Genomic DNA, 20,599 nt, shown 5'->3' on the forward strand with positions numbered 1-20,599 from the left:
TCTAATATGAAATAAAACAGTTTGTGTGAAATCACATCTAATATGAAATAAAACAGTTTATGTTAATTCAATTATAATAAGTGTAAACAAGTTATATATTGTGATGGTTATAAAAAGTGAACAAAATATGTTTTGTGATGGTTATACTTTTATGCTTTCATATTTTTCTACGATCTCTTATTAACAAGATCCTCCAAGACATGTTTTAAGAGACGTATACAAGTTATTCTGCTTCGAATAATAAGTTATGTCTAGTGTGTTTTTAAACACAATAAAAACATTGTTATTTTAGTTTTAAAAGATTTGTTATTTTGGTAATGGTTTTTTTGCGATCTTTAATTTGTTATACTATGTGTTGAAAACTTACTATAAAATCTATACAAAATATAAAAAAAGAAAAATGAATCCTCCTTTAGGGATTTAGTGTCAGTGTCTCCAAAGCAAACAACCCCACATGGGTTCTAATGTTGTCTCAGATTATTTTTCATTGCTTGAGGAGGTTAAATTGTAAAAATAAAAGTATTTCCTATATTAGTATTCATCTCACTCACCTTCAGGGGTCCTGTCACCCAGGTTGGGAACCACTGCTCAAAAGCATTCACATATGGATTTGGGTTACGTCAGCTGTGTTCATCAACAGGGGCTATAGTTGAAGCAAAATTATTATTTCAAACTGTCGCCAATTCCACCTTGCTCCTCTTCCCTTTCATGGTAATCCTCCACCCATCTCCTCTAAGTTCCTTAACTAAGACTACATTTAAAAAAGACATTATAGATCATAATTTCTGTTTTTGTTCATGAATATTGGAACATATTGTCAGTGACCTCAGCCGATTCAGCCATGAGAGAGCGTTAAGAGACTACCTAGAAAACTGCCGTTTAGAAGATATACCCTGATATTACTTCATCCCTTAACTCAAAATAACACCAAGTTAAGGCAGACTCATACGTAGGCTAACACTATTTAAAGACACAAAATACTCTACGCTGGCAAAAGTTTAGTTTACGTGTTAATGCATCGCTAATAATATTCCAATATTGCACTCATAATAATTTAACACTGGCAGGGGCCACTCAGCTGCAGATTGAGTACTTTTTCACTTCTTTTAACTTTTTTTTAATTATTATTACATAGCCTATTTGTAAAACAATTATTTTGCATATTTAAATTGTAGTACCGGAACTTATTTTCCATTGCTGTATTGCAACTTTTACCTAAGTATGCGATTTAAGAACTTCTTTAGACAGACAGACAGACAGACAGACAGCATGAAACTGACGTTTATTTTGAACTCTGCCACACAGCGTAATTAAAATGTACTGCTTTCAGTAACGGAGAAACCACAATACAGATACAATTCGATAAAATACATACCACACAATACAGCAATACACCAGTTGACCATAGTTTTTTATTAACATGTAACTAATGATAAGAAAACCAAACAACAATAACCAATAAAATGAACAGCATTTTAATAAAGTAAATTCTCAATAAACATAATAAATACATATTACATGTCCGAAAAGGAGTGAGAAGAAGTACACTTTGAGTAGGAAGAAGTACACCCCTCTCTGACCAGTGTTTCACACAAAACCATTAAAACGAGCAAGAAAACTGTAAAGTACGATCTAAGTATGAGCTTTTGAATGCATCACTGTAGAAAACTAACTTCCACACCTTCGGTGGGATCTTAAGAGACGTTCAGGTACAGGGGTTAAAAAAGGAGGCTACGTCTACTTTGGTAACGCCTCCATGCCGCCTCTCCTTTCGGTTACAAAGTGCAACAAACGTTAGGTTAGCTAGTTTACGTGAGAGTTCACCGGGTCAAATGGTATTTTACCGGACAATTGACACCTTGATCGCAGTTTGATTCGAGTGTTTTGCACGCTAGACATTAACGTTACTTACCGTATAAAGCGTGTTTTTCTGCAAGAAGCAAAATGAGTGGAAGAGGAGAAACAACCAAGGAAACGTCCCCCAGGGCTCCACTTCCCACCCAGGATAACGTGACAGAACAACAGAAGAGGACGAAAGTTATTCACATCATTTACATCATCGCTGCTTTGGATATCACATGGATGTTTTTACAGTTTTCTGTCACCCCTGTGAGTATGTTTCTGTTATGTCACGAGTACGAAGCTGAAATTTCCGTACCGGCCATGAATGTGAAAACAATTCCGGAAACGCTGGACATAATTTTCTTTTACCCATTGTTATTATTTATGATGACACATTGCCTGTATTATTTATTATGAGTGTACGAGTGATCATGTGTGTTATGGCATGTTAACAGTGGTTATTTTTGCTACGATTGCATTACTTCACAGCATCGCCCGACATCCCAAGTTGTAAGCAGTTAGTTAATGTAAAAATACTTAATTTCAAGCAAAAGCCCTGCATTTATAAATGTGCTATTAGGTCTATTATCAGCAACATACACTTACATTTACTGAATATACATTTTAGTTGCAGATAGATTGACTTACGTCATCGTTATAGGTCTTACGTTGTATGTTATGTAATGATCTTAAGTGGTGGAGGAAGTATTCAGATCCTTTACTAGGTAAAAGTACTAATACCATACTCTGTAACAAAGCACATTTACTCAAGTACTGTACTTAATTGTACTTTACTTGAGTATTTCCATTTTTTGCTACTTTATCTACTCCACTACTTTATGGAGGCAAATATTGTACTTTTTTTATTTAGGCCTACATCTTTTGATACCTTAGTTACTTTGATTAATAATACAAAATCTAATCAACGAATAAAGTACGATTCATTATTACTAAAAAGGATAAGACCTATTGATACCTTGGTGAAATTCACTGACAACCCAGCTGTAGCCTATATATGGTAAAAATCAAACAAACAAAAATATTGATGCATCAGTAATTCTAATTCAATAAAATGAAATATATTTTTTTCGAATGAGCTATTCTGCACAATGCATACCTTTTACTCTTTGTACTTTTTATATTATGATGCTAATACTTTTGAGATGTCTTACAAACTAAAACATTGCCTTAAAAAAGTGAATAAACAATTTATGCACAATTAATGTCACAATTTGGATGTGTTGATTAGTAGAGGTGGTCTGATTTCAAGATAATAGCTACTCTAAGCATGTAAACCTTACCACATACGACTGTGTGAATTTGAAGATGTATTTTCATTATGTGTCTCTGTAGTATTTGGCAAAGAAACTTGGCTTCAACACCTTGTGGTTTGGTTATTTGCAAACCACGGTCGGTGTAATCCAGCTGCTTGGGGGTCCTATGTTTGGAAGGTAAGTATAAGACAATCCAAAAAGTTATAGCTATATTTATAGTTGTGCATGAAGGTCATTCATTTATCAGAGGCTGCTGTTCTCATAACAGTGAACTGTTTTTGTCCAGGAGAAAACTTATGTGGTATGTGAGTTTTGTTGTTGTTTGCAGGTTTGCAGATATTTTCGGAGCACGAGCAGCTTTGTCTCTGGCGTGTTCTTCCACAGTCGTTTTCTTTCTGCTGCTGGCCATAGCAGAGAATCCTGCCATGCTGTTCATCCACAAACTCCCCACAGTCTTCATGCATGTTATGCCTGGTAAGCACTGCGCACCTTTCAACTTCAAACCTAGATTACTGTTTGATTTAGATGAATCATTTATTGTTATTTATTCATTCTTTTCTTGCTTTTCTGACTTTGTGGCTAAACCAAGTCTGCAGTTAAGAGTATTAGGGCCAGTGTTAAGGACAGAAACATCAGAGATTTTGAGATTAAAGTCATAACACTACCAGAAAAAAAGCATCAAAGTTATGGTGTGGTTTCTTTTTCAAGAATATTGTTGATTCTTGAAATATTATAACTTTTTTTTCTCTTAATATTTAGAATGTATTATTAAAATCTAATGTTGTTTTTGCTAACAATGTCTTTGTTGTAAAAAATACACATTCAAATGAAGAGTTTTCTGTGATTAGTGTCACACCTTGCTAAGAAATGAATGAAAATCTTAAAAAAACTTAGGATTTTTATAGCATAATGTTGTGCTGTATGAAGGAAAGTATTGATTGGGATTCGATATCAGCAAATAATTAGTAATAAGAACATTCCAACTATTAACACAATTTCTGTGGTTAAATCTAGTGATATTAAATAGACTACCCTCTAGTGTATGACCTAGACTCCAAAAATCAAACAACATTTTATCCTAATTTTATTGTTTCTTGATTATCCTAAAAGTAGATGTCGTGTCACTTGCTTTCATTTCTTCATCCCTCTCCTGTCTGCAGCATCTCAGATGGTCGTTGCAGACCTCTCAGCACCTGAGAAACGGGCAGATGCTTTGTCCAAACTAGGCCTGTGTTTTGGCATTGGCATGATAGCTGGCTCCACATTGGGCGGCCATCTTAACACACGCTTTGGGTGAGTTTAATTCTTTTATTTAATTTTTATTTGAATTTATTATTATTATTTATATGAATTTAATTAATGAATGTGTGTGTTGTTGGAGAATGAGTCTACACTGAGCGATGTGCTGCAGAATGGAACATAAAGCAGCTAAAGGGCCGAGAGATTTTAATCAGTGGAGACCAAAACAGAGCTAAAAATAGAGTCAACGTGGCCACAAATACGACTCCAAATGAATGCTAATGTTGCTCCATGTCTGCTGGGTTTGAGAATAAGCAACTCTTTTTCTGACCACTTCATAAGGGGATAGAATGTTAATGTTGTGTTTACAGCTTTAACTAAACATGGAAATGCAATGAAAATTATGATGATATAAATGGTGTTTTTGTGGGTAAAATTGTAAATGTACTGTATATATTATATCTATAGTACACCTTAAATGGCCAAAGTATTTGTGCACCTAACCCTGCTTTTAATTCCCAGGGAGACATTTACTGCATGTTTTGGTGCTGTGGGGAGTGCCTTCAGTTTACTGTTGGTTTTAAAGTTTATCCCAAAAACGACCAAATCTCAAGCTTCAGGAACCAACAAAGACAGTAAGACACACTTCCGTCTGCCTCACCTAATGTTCTCCGGGAATCACTATACATGTTGACATTTTGCAGCAAAAATAATGTCAGTGTCTTTTACGATTTATTTTGAAAGTATTTTTTATTTTAAAATTAAGAACAAAATGTCTTCAAACACACAACATAGGATACAGACATAAAACATAGCTGTACTAAAAGTTAAGATGCTCACTCCTGCATACATTGGCAACCACTTGTTGTGAAGTGAATACAATTGAACGGGGGAGTGAGCGTGCGACACCTAGTGGCTGAAACGCATCAATGTTATCAATAGCGCCTTTAATTCATAACATTTAATTCATAACATTCTGTTGGAATGTTATGATATGATAATAGGATTGCCTTTCCAATGCCAAGGGGACAAGAGAGTCTAAACCTTTACGTTCAAAATCTCTCTGCACGAGGAAGAAAAACAAGGCCCTTGAGATGGAAAACGAGGTCCTCAAGGAGAAAGTTAAGCTTTTGATGACTGATGCTGAGCAGTTGAAGGGAGAGCGGCAAAGAATCCACAACATGATCGAAAACGGAGACCACCAGAGGAACCAACTGTTGCACTGCAAAAATGAATTGTCGGCGCTGGGTAAGAAGATGGAGATCCAGGGAAAGGAGCTGAGGAGGGAGCGCACGCAGAATGAGGCCCTCAAGGAGGAGCTGGAGTCAGTGAAGAAGGAGAAGCAGTCACTGAAGCAGCGCGCTGTCAACCACAGGGCCGAGCAGCAGCACCTGAAGGAATGTCTGGACCGGGAGATCAAAGAGAGAGACGACCTGAATGACAAGTTGCTGCGCTGCAGAAATGCACGCTCGGAGTTGCGTGACAAGATCAGCAACCAGCTGTTGATCGTGAACAAGAAGGACGGTCAGTGCAAAGAGCAGGTGAAGCAAATCCATCTCCTCAAGCTGGAGACCCAGCAACTTGAGAGGGAGAGGAGCGTCATAGAAAGCGGCGCAGAGGACTTGAGGCGGGCGCTCCTTAAGTGTGAAAAAGAGCTCTGCACACAGAAGGTGAAGCTCGAAGAGAGCGAAAGGTCTCGCGTCATCGGGGATCGCATAGGGAAAGAAGTACTAATAATCCAACAAAGACGTCACACGATCAAAAGACCCATTCAAGAGGTGCCTCTCCGGAAGCTCGAGTCCTTACAGAGAGAGCTGCTCGCCCGGACTGAGGAGCTGAGGGACACAAAGAAGCGGTGTGAGGAGCTGACGGACAAAGGGGCAGAGGTAGCGGTGCGTTTACGGCTGTGCCAGAAGACGGTCAGAGACCAGAGAGAGAAGCTCAAGGCAGCAACGGCAGAAAGGAGCATGTACATAGGTCTGAGTGAAAAACTGGGGGTGGAATTACCAGACATCAAAAAAGGGGCACCGCCAATCGAGCAACAGGGCGGCCTACTTGACCAAGTCTCACCTCCCACGTCCCCAAAGCACCAGCTGAAGACTGGAGGCACATCGAAGGTGTAGGGACACTTAACGGAGCTCAGGCTGCTGGGTCTTTGTCCATTGAGACATTTATTATACAAATAAACTGACGTAACTTGATACGGATCCGGTTCTTTGTGATTGTGATTTTGATTGTGGTACAGTGTAAATGTGACCTGCATGGTTGAAGCCGATAGCCTACATTATGTACCTTCATTCGTAAGATAATTACATATTTGTAAGACAATTACGTATTTTTAAACATTTTAAATTAAAATGTTACTAACACACGTTGTACATGTACAATGATAATAATAATAATAGCTTTATTTACATAGCACCTTTATAAAACAAAGTGCTTTGATAGACAAAGCAGCAAAAAGCAAGGCAATAAAACAACAGCAACCTCAGTGAGACAGTTGATACAATAAAAATAAAGTAAGAAATAAAAACATAATAATTTAGTAAAATCAACAAATAAAAATAAAACAGAAAAGCGACGACATCACATAAAAGCCAGTCTGTAAAAATGTGTTTTAAGAAGTGATTTGAAAGAGATTACTGATTCTGCAGGTCGTTCCTAAGCCGAGGGGCCCTGATGGAAAAAGCACGGCCACCTTTAGTTTTCATCCCCGACTTTGGAGGCCCCAGAAGGGCCCCACCTGAGGATCTAAGGCTACGAGCTGGCTCATAGGGGGTCAACATTCCCTCTATATATGTTGGGGCCAGACCCATACGTGCTTTAAAAGTCATCAGTAAAATCTTAAAATCAATTCTAAAACAAACAGGGAGGGAGGCGAGAGAGTGACTTTTGGTTGACGCCACAGAGAAGGTAGTTACAGTAATCGAGTCTTGAAAAGATGAATGCATGAATGACTCTTTCCAGGTCAGGGTGAGAGAGGACTGAGAGAGGATTGTTTTGATTTTGGAGATGGTACAAGACTTGTGTTTATTAAAACTTGTGTTTTGTTTGCACGCTTTTATTCTTGAATTCGCTGCAGGTGAGAACAAAAGCAAGTCAATATTCAACGTGGGAGAGATCACCAGACTGCTGAAGTTTCCTGGTGTGAAGCGGACTTTTGTTGTGAAGATAGTTGCAGGTTTGCCATCAGGTGAGAAGAGGGTTCGTTTTCACACACGAATGTATTCACCACAATACGTTTATCGCTTTCCATCCCAAGTTTTTCGAATGTAAATGAACAAATACTGTCACTATCTTGCTTTGCAACAGAAAACACAGATTCTGTGTGAATTAAGTATATAGTTTCCCCATAATCTTTCTGTTGCACAATATAGGCAATCAGTCATCTATTATGATGTGTGGCCTCCCACTGCATTCACTTTTCTGGACAATGGATTATGTGTTTAAAGGCCTCTTGTTTCGATCCAGCTGGAGCATGTTAAAAAAATTTTAAATTGAATTAATAACGTTCTGTCTACAACAAATCAAACAGAAGTTCTTTTCTCCGTCCTCAGGCATTTTTCAAGTGATGTTCTCCATCATTGCATTGGACTTCTTCAAGTTGAAACCCGAGCAGAATGGCTATCTGATGGCTTACTTTGGCATTGCCTCAATGGTAAGTGTCACACAGATTGAAATACAAGACAAGCCGATTTAGATTTTCAGTTGTTCATGATAATTCTAGACTGCAGGACGAGGTCAGTAACACCCCGGACGTTTGCGCAGGTTGTTCAGGGAGGAGTGGTCGGTCGGCTTACAGCGAGATACTCTGAGAACTCGCTGCTGCTTCTGTCCATCGGCGTCTCTTCTTTGGTGGGACTGGCTCAGGTACACACAAAAAAACACACACACAGAAACACACGTACACACCAGAGCTGAGGAGTATTTAAAGCACATGTCTGATAAACAGCTCGGTAAAACTATTTATTCAACCTGTTCTTTCTGTTTTTTTCCTTGTCCTATTTTTTTTTCTTTTTTGTATTTATTCGCCAACCGTTCAATACTGTAGTTGTTGAAACATTTAACTTCATGCCACAAGTGTGAACCTGCTGGTGGCGCTAGAGTAAAAGTCAGGAAATCACTATAGTCGTTAGGCTTCATCCTCTGGGGAGCATGAATGTGTGGCATTCAATCCAATAGTTGCACGATATTTCAGTCTGGACTGAAGTGGTGGAATGAGTAGTGCCATGCTGCTAGCGCAAATATGTGTTGGTTACAGCTTCTCAAATCTCAGCATTTCTTGCATTTCTCCTTTTCATTGCAATAAAAATACATATTTTAAATGTTTTTAGTCTTTCTTTTGGTTCATGTCTGCTCATTTGGTCATAATGGAAAAAAATCCTCAGCTGCAGATCATTTTATATGTATTTATTTCTGCAGGCTTACATGCAGAATGTGTTCCAGTTCTGCCTCACCGTCGTCCCGATGATGTTTTCTCTCAGTGTGTTTAATGTCATCACAGACAGCATGCTCACCAAGAGCGTACCGTCCTCCGACACAGGTGACGTCATCCTGCTTTTCTACTTGCACAACATTCACAACAACCCTTTAACAGCAGGTACTCTTTCACAGGCTCCAATTACACAAAGCTGCATTTTGATCACATGATGCGTGACTGCATCAGATTACAGATACTTTAAACAAAAGTCCAAAGCTACTCTGAGCAAAGACGACTACAGGCTCACCTTATACTAGATACTGAGGATAAGCTGAATTATTTTAATTAAATTGTTTGTTGAACCTACTTTGTTCTTGAACGCAGGCACTATGATGGGACTGTGTTCATCCGTCCAATCTCTGCTTCGCACGGTCGGGCCGACTGTCGGCGGCTTCTTGTATTTGAACTACGGCATTTCCTCCATAGGCTTAATCCAGTTTGTCGTGAATATCGCTGTGTTTGTGCACCTGCTGCAGCGTTCCCTCGGGAAGACAGACGAGCATCAGAAATGAAATCGCTCAGTTTTTGTAAAGCTTCTTTTCATCTCCAATTTGTTCACAAACCAGAAGAGTTGATGGAAATTCAATGTTTGATTTTTTTAGGAACAATCACCTCTCCATGTACTTAAGTCATCCTGTCACAGTCATTTACATGATGAGATACGGTCAAGTCTTTCCACCTCTTCATAAGTCAGATGTTGTTGCCCTTTAATCCATGGTGGAGATTCAGAACTGAACCACTAGATGGTAGCAAATCCTCCATTTTACCAGATGGTTCTTTCATTTTCCAGGGTTCATCATTCACATTTATATTAATTACACTTTAAAAATCAGTTTGTTGCTGTTGAGATTTCATTAAACATCATTTAAGGTGATTACAACAAATCACTGCTGATTGAACATAGTTTTATCAGAGAAATTTATAATGAAAGTATATTTTCTTATTCGTCATTGTTTTTAATTAAATCTTTTAAAAAATGATTTTATTTTTGTACATTAATTCATCTAAAGGCAGTGAAGTATTTCATTCTTCCTTTTGCATTGAATGCTCTGAATCTGTGGCAGAAATCTCGGTAATTGATACAGTCAATGAATATAATGAAGATTGTATGAATATTTCAGCCGCTTTAGTACAGTGATGGCAGCGTAGCAGAACTTAGTTTTTTCTTCGTTCTTATCCCATTAGTCATCTCATTTCACTTCAAATTTATCTGGTGACTCTTTGAAGTGACTCTAGATTTGGAACCAGTGAACTAGATTACCTGTAAAGTAGTTAAACTACCTCCACCAACAGTAAAATGCTACTCATGCATTAATGCATAATAATCTAATAGTGCAATCTATAATGATGTATCAGTTACTGAGGGTATTTGTCTGCTGAATAAGTACTTTTATTTAAATGCAAGATGTTTACTTGTAATGGAGTATTTTTACATTGTTATATTGATACTTTTACTTAAATAAAGGATGTAATTACTCCTAACGACGCCAATATTTATTAACGAATATTAAATCACCAGTGCAGAAAAACAAATGACGTACTGTGTGGAGGACAAACAAATCCTCCGGTGTTAATCACAGTCTCAGTTGTTCTCTGTCATATTTATTTACAGTTTTCTGCTACCTCGGTTGCTAATCTGCAGCGCGTTGAAGTGATGTCACAAAATCTGCAGCAGGTGGTTTCATTGTTTCTACAAAGTACTCTGTTTTTGAAATATTAGCAATCCGGGATAAATATGATCTTATTTTAACAGTAGGGGGTGAGTGGTATTACAGAGTTAATATGGACCAGGCTACAACTTCAACAGATGTCACTGGTTTGATTTCTTTGCCAGTTTGTTGAACCGAATATCTGATGAAAGCTGCCACACAAACAGAGGCGACTGTGACGTTCAGATTACATCTTAAAAACTGCAACAAAATAAAGGACCCACGTTCGTTTATTTTCAGTGTTTTCTTTATGATCTTTAGGAGACATTTTACTATCAATTATTGAGACATTATTCTGGCATTATTTCATTTCTGCACAGCCCTCAAATGTCACGTAATTTCATCCCAAAACAATTCAAAGCGATCAAATTTGAAGGTTATTTTTGACACTCTTAGCAGGTAGAGTGTGATAGTCTGTTCAGGACGACTGCACCTTTAATGTGATCAGCCGTCTCAGTGGCAATCCCATCATCTGAGCCTGATCCCACACCTACACTCACCTACACATTTCTCGCTGTAGTCTGAGTCGCACAGACGATGTTCAGCCGCTGACTTTTTACACTTTGCAAAAAAATATAAGCCACTTGCTCCTGAATCTTCTACTTCTGCCGCTCTTACTGACTCACAGAGACTCAAAGGAGCTGTAGATAGATTTGAAGGGTGTCACTGTATCTGTGGACCCAGGGGGGCGGCCCTGACCACAGGAGGGGGTGCCTTGTTACACTTGGCCCTTTGAGTCAGGGGGAGCCGGGACAATGCTGCTGTTAACACTCCTGACGGGGACCTTTGGGTTCTCTGAAAGTTTAATGTGACTCTGCGAGCGACCTGCGCTCACTGAGGTCAGAGATGAGCAAGGCCCGGCGTCGGTCCAAGGTTGCCCCGTGTTGGTGCATAGGAAACTGAATGCCGGTGGGGGGGGGTGCCATCAGGTCCTGGGCTTGTTTTGTCCCCTGTGGCATGGATAATGAGGCATCTGTCTCCACCTGCCGCATAGAGAGACGAGGCTCACTGTCTCACTTAAAAAGAGCACAGGTTACCTATCTGATTTGTCCAAGGCAGGCCAGGGACATGATCTGAAGCAGAGGAGCCTTCAGCCTAAATGTTTTATAGCCCGGCTTTCTTATTTCTGTTTGTGCTGCACCACACGAAGCTCCTTATCAGAAACACTTTGTCTTGTTTGTCACATCTCGAACATTAAGATCCAAATCAACCAAACATGAGCCACCACAATGTTATTATTCTTCCCCAAGAAAGTGGGACTTCTTGTATTAATAGCACGAACATAAAAAAAAAATATCACTGATATTGTGCTTTATTTGTCATAAAGCACAAAATAGGCTATTTGTGCTGATTCTTGCTCAGAAATAATGCACACCTGACGTGCGTGTGACAACAGCTCAACATGACCACCAACCCCCCCGTCTTCCTCTCCGGCGGACCTCGTGGAGCTCGTGGAGTTGGCCACAGGAACGAAAGGTGATCTTAGGGGGGTTTTGTCTTGGTGTAATCAGACAGCGACATCATCAATCATGAGAGGGTGAATTACAGCGGGTTACAATGGGAGATAAGATAATGAGTGGGGCCTCAGCGACCTGGTGAGGGACGGCTCGAGTTCCCGTCCAGATTACATGGTAGCGGCCTGACTGGCTGCAAACCTCTCTGAGGACGCTGGTTGCACAAATCCAAGATGGAGTATAATACTTTTTTACTACATCGCAGTGGAAGTACCAAAAGAGAGCATGCAGGTGAAATTAGCTCTATTGATTTCATGGTCATTTCCATGGTATGGAAATCAACTGTTGGTAACAAGGGTGTGTAACAGGTTTGATGTAAAACTGTATGCACGGACCCAACGCTGCAGAGACCAGGGTCCAATTCCCAGCAGTGAGGCTTGAAGTGAAAGCATCCTGTAAACACGCACCATACTGACATGTAGCTTTTCTTGGTGCATTAAAGTTATCAAAGACTACATATCCATGCTTCACTTATTCTACGTGTTTACAGATTGTGCTCGATCTCCTTCACTGTTGTTTTGCACCTTTTAAACGGCAACAACTTACAGCTATCTTTCTCATTGGAGCATTGGGTTTGGGGACCTACAGTGTAACTCCCATCATAACACCAGCCAGCTTCAACCTGAGCAAAGGTCCATCCAGCGAGGGAAACTGATAAAAAAGGTGTGAAACTTTTATTTTGATATTTCTTCTGCAGTAGAAATGTAGGCATAATTCATTTGAATTCATGTCCTGGGCACCATGAATGTCCATTCTTCATTTGAGGCAAAGCAGTCAGCCATATCAGATAGATGTATTAGATATTAAATCATGGTATTGCATACATCATTTAAATATTTCTTTAACATTTTACTATCAATTATTGAGACATTATTCTGGAATATAATTTTAGTTTCAATATACTTTTAGAAATTTCAAAGTAAATGTAACCATAAGAAATCAGTAGGCTCGTTTTAAAACTTAATTTTACAAAATTCAAGACAATATTTATTTTCTGCACAGCCCTCAAATGTCATGTTCATTTTATAAAAAAGGGACAAAACACTGACAGACAAAAAATATCTACAAAAAGACCAAAGCAAATACAAAGTGAAAAACAACTATGAATTAGGGGGAAAACAAGCTGAAAAATAACTACAAATACACCAAAACAACTACAAAGAGACAAAAAAGTTGCACAAAGAGACCAAACATCAACAAAAAGAGGCTAAACATCTATAAAGTCTGTGTGTCTTGCTCCTATGTACAGTAGAAGAGGTGTTGAGGTCTTTAGCATGTCCGTGTTTAGGGGCCCGTTGTCTCATAATCCGCCCATGGCCAGTCTGCAGGTGAGTCTGCACGTGTGGAGAAACCGCAGGCTTGTGTGATGAATCACCAGACATCTTAATGCACAGCCTCAGTATCTGTGCTGCCATGAAGCGTGCTCGGTCGTGTGTCGGCAGCTCTGAGCCCCATGACGCCCCGTCTAGTCCACACTCTCACTCCCTGACATGTGCCACCGCTCGCTAATCCTCCGCTGACGCTCCTCTCTGCAGCATCACACTCCACAACAGAACAATAAATGACCACTGCGCTGACCTCAGAGGGCAACAGGCCCCTGCTGCATCAGAAGGGATTCCCCCCCCCCTCGTGTTAAGGCCATATTGTTTCTTTATACAATTTGAATTAATACACAGGAGCTGCTGCATGTTAGCCGATTATCTTATAGCATACCAGGGAACATAGAAGAGGTTCCTCTATAATGTACATGCATGCTGCTCCACGGAAATGAATTGTTTTCTTCGGGATTAAAACAGTCGGAGATTTGAATATTCAAAGATAATATGGTTGAAAAGAGAGGATGTGGATATCATTTTAATCATGGCTGAGCGGATTAGATAACAATATGATGTATTAGTAAAAGGCGGGAAGAAAGTGTGTGCCAAGCGAGGCATCTGTTTGAATTAGTGGCTGTAAGCTCTGCATGTTATTTGCATTACTCATATGGAGCAGCATCTGTGTTCTTCAAAGATAAATCTGATCATTATTGGTCATATTGGTCAGTTTAGCGCCACCATGCATGACGCAACCAAGGTTTCATGTAGGCCAGTCTGAATACAATCAATTACATTGTCTATCAGGATCTGTAGCACCTGGAGAGCTTAGTTTGAGGTGTTGAATATCAAAGCTTTGATGTGGTAAAACTATCTAATAATGTTAATTTTCTTTGTCATAAATATCTCACAAAGCCAATTTAGATTTAAAACGTTTGTAAGAAAACTTTTTTATCTTAATACTTTTATTATGTGATGAGATAATTCCACTTTTCGATGAGTCGACATCCTGACACAACGTGCTCCAAAAGGATCTTGGAACATGTTGATTTGTATTGAATGGAGTTGAAATACTCTGAAGTATCATTTAAACAAACTAAAATGTTTTGAAACACCCTGTTAACATCCTGTTTCGCCGGGATTGTTTCAAGTTTCTACCAAAAAACAACAATAAAAATACTTAGCACAGCTACACAGGTGTTTTCAGTTATTCAGGTTGATTGAGAATTTCAATATAACTAACTTACTGAGTAAGGAACCATAATGTTGAGCAGCAAATAACTTGTACAAACCACATGATTTTGGTGAGTTACTGATACTGATATTTGAGACGTATGCTTTATAGTAAAGAAGAGGATACGACTGATAACATGCTCCTTCAGGTCAGCAGTGAAACAGTCTCAAAGTTTGCCGTCTTAGATCTTACATACCTATGATATTTACACAGGCAATTGATTTCCTCAACCTGATTATTATTTGGATGGCAGATGGTGGGTCGGTGGTAATCCCAGCTGCCCATTGGCCTGACCCCACCGCCTCCACAACCAACACGCGACCCCCCCCCCCCCCCCCCCCGAAATCTTAACGAACCTGCTTAGCCGCGCGGCCAAAGAGCTGCTTTAAACTGGTGAGTAATGGCTATGTCAGCAGTCAGTAGATGAGCCAGAGGGTGAGGGGGTGTGGACGTGTGAGGGGGTGAGGGGGTGAGGGGGTCAGGGGATGAGTGGGGTATTAGAGCCTCATTAAAGCTGGGTTCTATTGTTATTGAAAGAATGTACTTTAAACAATTATACAATCATTAATTTGTGTTTACCATGAGAGAAATAATGCAAAGACAAAGAAAAAGTTTTATTTTAAAAGTATACTATTTATAGTTAGTTTTGCAATGTGCATGGAAAATATTAACTTATAAAAAATTGAAGCAAATTGAACAAAACATACAAATTGTAATTATTAATTTATTGGATAGTCATTTTTGATAAACAACAAATCAATTGGTTGATTTACCAAATTTTCTACAATTGTCTCACAAGAACGCAGGAGAAGTTTGAGGATAATTTAAATTTTGCTTAAAGTTATCAAATGACGATTTAGAAAGTATGACGCTCCTCAAATTACAATACATCACTCCATCTGTAAAAACAAAGCAGTCATACTGTATTAAATCTGTTAAAACAAAGCAGTGATACTGTATTAAATCTGTTAATATAAAGCAGTGGTACTGTATTAAATCTGTTAAAACAAAGCAGTCATACTGTATTAAATCTGTTAAAACAAAGCAGTCATACTGTATTAAATCTGTTAAAACAAAGCAGTGATACTGTATTAAATCTGTTAATATAAAGCAGTCATACAGTACTAAATCTGTTAAAACAAAGCAGTGATACTGTATTAAATCTGTTAATATAAAGCAGTGGTACTGTATTAAATCTGTTAATACAAAGCAGTGATACTGTACTAAATCTGTTAAAACAAAGCAGTGATACTGTATTAAATCTGTTAATATAAAGCAGTGATACTGTATTAAATCTGTTAATATAAAGCAGTCGTACTGTATTAAATCTGTTAATATAAAGCAGTGATACTGTACTAAATCTGTTAATATAAAGCAGTGATACTGTACTAAATCTGTTAAAACAAAGCAGTGATACTGTACTAAATCTGTTAAAACAAAGCAGTGATACTGTATTAAATCTGTTAATATAAAGCAGTGGTACTGTATTAAATCTGTTAATATAAAGCAGTGGTACTGTATTAAATCTGTTAAAACAAAGCAGTCATACAGTATTAAATCTGTTAATATAAAGCAGTGGCACTGTATTAAATCTGTTAATACAAAGCAGTGATACTGTATTAAATCTGTTAATATAAAGCAGTGGTACTGTATTAAATCTGTTAAAACAAAGCAGTCATACAGTATTAAATCTGTTAATATAAAGCAGTGGCACTGTATTAAATCTGTTAATACAAAGCAGTGATACTGTATTAAATCTGTTAATATAAAGCAGTGGTACTGTATTAAATCTGTTAATATAAAGCAGTCATACAGTACTAAATCTGTTAAAACAAAGCAGTGGTACTGTATTAAATCTGTTAATATAAAGCAGTGGTACTGTATTAAATCTGTTAAAACAAAGCAGTGATACTGTATTAAATCTGTTAATACAAAGCAGTGATACTGTATTAAATCTGTTAATATAAAGCAGTGATACTGTATTAAATCTGTTAAAACAAAGCAGTGATACTGTATTAAATCTGTTAAAACAAAGCAGTGATACTGTATTAAATCTGTTAAAACAAAGCAGTGATACTGTATTAAATCTGTTAAAACAAAGCAGTGGTACTGTATTAAATCTGTTAATATAAAGCAGTCATACTGTATTAAATCTGTTAATATAAAGCAGTGGTACTGTATTAAATCTGTTAAAACAAAGCAGTGATACTGTATTAAATCTGTTAATATAAAGCAGTCATACTGTATTAAATCTGTTAAAACAAAGCAGTGATACTGTATTAAATCTGTTAATATAAAGCAGTGATACTGTATTAAATCTGTTAAAACAAAGCAGTCATACTGTATTAAATCTGTTAATATAAAGCAGTGATACTGTATTAAATCTGTTAATACAAAGCAGTGGTACTGTATTAAATCTGTTAATACAAAGCAGTCGTACTGTATTGTACCTTACAGAAGCGTAACAATGGTAATTTTAGTTACCTCATTTGCTTTAATCTTCTTGCTTCCTCTGCGTTTCCACAGGGGCCCTAATCTAATCTAAAGTCATGTGAACTAATCCACCGCAGCAGCAGCAGCAGCAGTGGTCGAGGTTTAGGCCTTTGACTGACAGCCATCTGCCAGACGTGCGTCTAATTAGTTGTTTTTACTCAACTAATGAAATGAAACGTGGAAAGGTGAGAAGTGGACCTGGAGCTAGAGGCTGAAACTAAAGGTGTCACTTTTATCTGCTTCCTCCAAGATTTGTAAAACTACAAAAAACATTTATGTAGTCATCATTAAGTCATTAAAACTAATTATCTGTCGTTACCAACTATGTGTGTTTCAGTAAAAACACTTACAGTAATTTTGTGCATAAAAAAACTGGAAAAAAATTATAATATTCAAAAGATTTGAATAGAATTTCTGTAATAATAAGTGAATTGGGTATAAAAATGAAGTAAGATTTTCCAAATGGATTCCCCTAGTGGATTGAATTCCATTATTTGGTGCAGTTATACCTGGTAAATAACAGAATACCTGGAATGTTTAATCCTACTCTTTGACAACAGTTGACATTGAAGAGGATTATACAAATCTTCTTAAGACGGTTCACAGTTGAACTAAACTGTGTTGTCATCATCATAAATTGTACCTCATGACAAACCCACTGATCATTTAACCACCTCCATTAGCTGAAAACCCAATAAAATACAGTAATGTGACACCAAGTTAATCCAAATCCATCAAATATACAACTTGGGGGGGGGGGGGGGGGGGGGGGGGGGGGGGGGGGAGGTGAAAGGAGCGGAACATAATATTCACACATTATTGCAACTTTGATGACAAATAGTCTATATACAGCAACACACACCAGCGACGTCTACATGAACGTGTTATTTTCAACTCATGACGTTTGATAGAACAGCTGCAGTACCTCAACTACTCCTTCTGTCAGTACTGCATGTACAGAGTGTGTGAGACCTGTGTGTTGCACTTAATGGGTATTAAGCAGGGATGTCCAGAGTCTGCAGGGTTGGCATCCAAATTTGGCACTTGATCCATGTAGGCTATGTGACTCCAAACCCATATCTGATCTAAAGGTTAGTGTAAACATTTCTACTGCGGGTCCAACAACGATCAAAGATGTCTTCTTGCATTAACAGCAGATTAAAATGATCCTCCCAAAGGACGGATGTGATGCAGGATATCTTGTCAAAGAAAATACTTGTATCAGATCAGACTTTGCATGAGCAGATACTCAATACAGTAACAAAATAAACATTCAAATAAGGACATATTTACATATTAAACAAAAGCATAAAGTGACATGTTACGTCATGCTTATCTAGAAGCATATTGGTCGCACAGATGAGAGCTGGCTTCCTTATATTTCTGTTAAGGTTTAAAGATATTCAGGAGGAAAACAGGATGTGTGAACTGTGTGAGTCCCAATAAAACATGAAGTGACTCGACAAAACCCTGAAATAATCTGACGTGCAGATTGTTGTTGCAGACAGGTGTTTTTTTGCAAGTTTCAAGTTTTCTTTGTCATATATTCTGTAAGGTGGTGAAGACAGTGCCCCAGTGCTCACTATTATGACGGCCCCTTCTTACTGAATGTGTATTTTTTTATGTCTGACAGACATGACTGACTGCTCGGCTTGCAGATGTGCTCAGCTTGTCAGTGTTCACCATGTATGTATAGAAGAGAATACTGGCTAAGGTGTAGGTGCGACACCTCGCTCATTCCATGAAGATTTCTCAGTGGAGGGTGAAGCATTTAAAGTTTGAATTACGAGTATAGAACTCAAATGAAAATACCCTCTGATCTTTTGACAATCTTCCTCATCCATGGGGCCCATACAGCATGCACACTAGTGTTTCCTTTAACCCCGCCTCCTAGTCCTCGGACCAGACTTGTCTGAAAAATTGGCTTCTTTGAACACAGTTCTGAAGAGAGCCGGGTGAAATGGATCAGTGGCTATCTTACTTGCATGCTCTGCGGCTATGGCATCATGATGAACACTCACAGGCACCTGTTCCTGGTCTGTGAGCCGCCTATCTGTTTGTACGACGCAAAATTCTTGACTATGTTGAAAAAAACCTGTCCAAGTTGTATTTTATCATTTAATTTGGAGGATTTGTTGAATACTGTACTGAAATTAAGACGAATACTGCACATTTTCTGGCCAAACACCATTTCAAATGGAGAACTATATGACAAATGCCCACAAGAATGCATGGAGACCATCCTAATGAGAAGAAGATGGAGATGGATAGGACATGTGTTGAGAAAAGACCCTACTGATATTACAAGAACAGCCTTACATTGGACACCAGAAGGGAAAAGGAAAAGAGGCCGACCAAGAAACACATGGAGATGAACTGTGGAGAAGGAGATGCAGAGCCTAAAGCACTCATGGGGCACCATCCAGCGAGTCGCCCAGGACAGACGGGAGTGGAGGACTTTTGTTGCTGCCCTACATGCCAGGAGGCATAAAGGGCAATGAGAGTGAGAGTACTGAAATTCACACGGGAAGTTTCTTTCACCATCATATGTGGAAAACATAGCCTTTGTTTGATTTTGCACAATGTTGGAAAATGTTCTGGATTTTCCCTCATTCAAATATTTGTTTCGTGCATAATGAGGACATGATTTCAAAGACCAGGTCATAGATTCCACCTTCAGTGTTTTACTGTTTTACTGTGAGTCAAATACTGTACATTTAATGCTCACTGACCCGACACAAGGCCTCCGCTTCAGGCAGCCTGAAGTAATTTTTTTTGTTGTCTTTTGTAAGCCTTGAATGCAAACAGTGTTGATCAAAACAAGACAAAAAACCAAAACAAAGCCAGCAGCAGCAGCAGTTGGCTGCTAAGTGTCTGTGGATCTCCTAAACAAACCGTGGGGCCCTGAGCTGCATCAAGAGGCTCAGCCGAGGTCCAATCTGACATTTATCTCTTTGGGCCGTTCTGCTGATGGCAGCACGACGTCGCTTTAGGAAGCAGCTGTTTACTGTCAGAGATCTAGGTCAGGACAGAGAGAGCTGGACACACGGCCGGCTGCACTCCTGCCAACAGTTTACACACAGACTGCACGGCCTCCAAAGGGGTCCCTGATTGATCCGGGGGGTGGTGTTGATATTTAAGAGTCAATATTTTACTGTTATATCAATGCGTTAAAGCAAATGACACATGAGATGACTATAGTCAAACAATACAAAAATAAATTGTACGTACTGTATAGTGGTAAATGTATTAAAAAGATCATTACAACCAGCTAGGAACGCTGGTTTAAATGATCAAAACCATAAAAAAACTATGATGTGTGTTCCAGTCTCCAGGAAAAAATGTATGCTTCTGCAAACCACAGATACGTTGAAGGTCAACGTTAAAGCAATAAAGTTGTAGTCTATTTCCAGTGTGTAACAGATGTGAAATTGAGAGCTCAAACTCCTCCTGGAGGCCATCACTTTCCGTACTACCTTCCGTTGAGCATTGATGGCAACA

The 20,599-nt window shown here is 38.5% G+C and overlaps 1 protein-coding gene across 1 annotated transcript; it reads left to right on the top strand.

Annotated features, from left to right (window-relative positions):
- Window positions 1–1,758: 1,758 nt before the first annotated feature.
- Window positions 1,759–9,815, top strand: slc22a18 (solute carrier family 22 member 18). Its single transcript, XM_068730788.1, has 10 exons — window positions 1,759–2,109; window positions 3,196–3,293; window positions 3,445–3,590; window positions 4,277–4,409; window positions 4,878–4,990; window positions 7,438–7,548; window positions 7,913–8,013; window positions 8,124–8,225; window positions 8,778–8,898; window positions 9,160–9,815. Exons 1-10 carry the CDS (start codon window positions 1,945–1,947, stop codon window positions 9,345–9,347), a joined length of 1,278 nt encoding a protein of 425 aa, XP_068586889.1. The 5' UTR covers window positions 1,759–1,944; the 3' UTR covers window positions 9,348–9,815.
- The last annotated feature ends 10,784 nt before the right edge of the window (window positions 9,816–20,599 follow it).

This window comes from Cebidichthys violaceus, unplaced genomic scaffold (assembly GCF_023349555.1).
Source record: "Cebidichthys violaceus isolate CVI_PGR_0920_01 unplaced genomic scaffold, fCebVio1.0.p SCAF_5, whole genome shotgun sequence".
Taxonomy (NCBI): Eukaryota; Metazoa; Chordata; class Actinopteri; order Perciformes; family Stichaeidae; genus Cebidichthys; species Cebidichthys violaceus.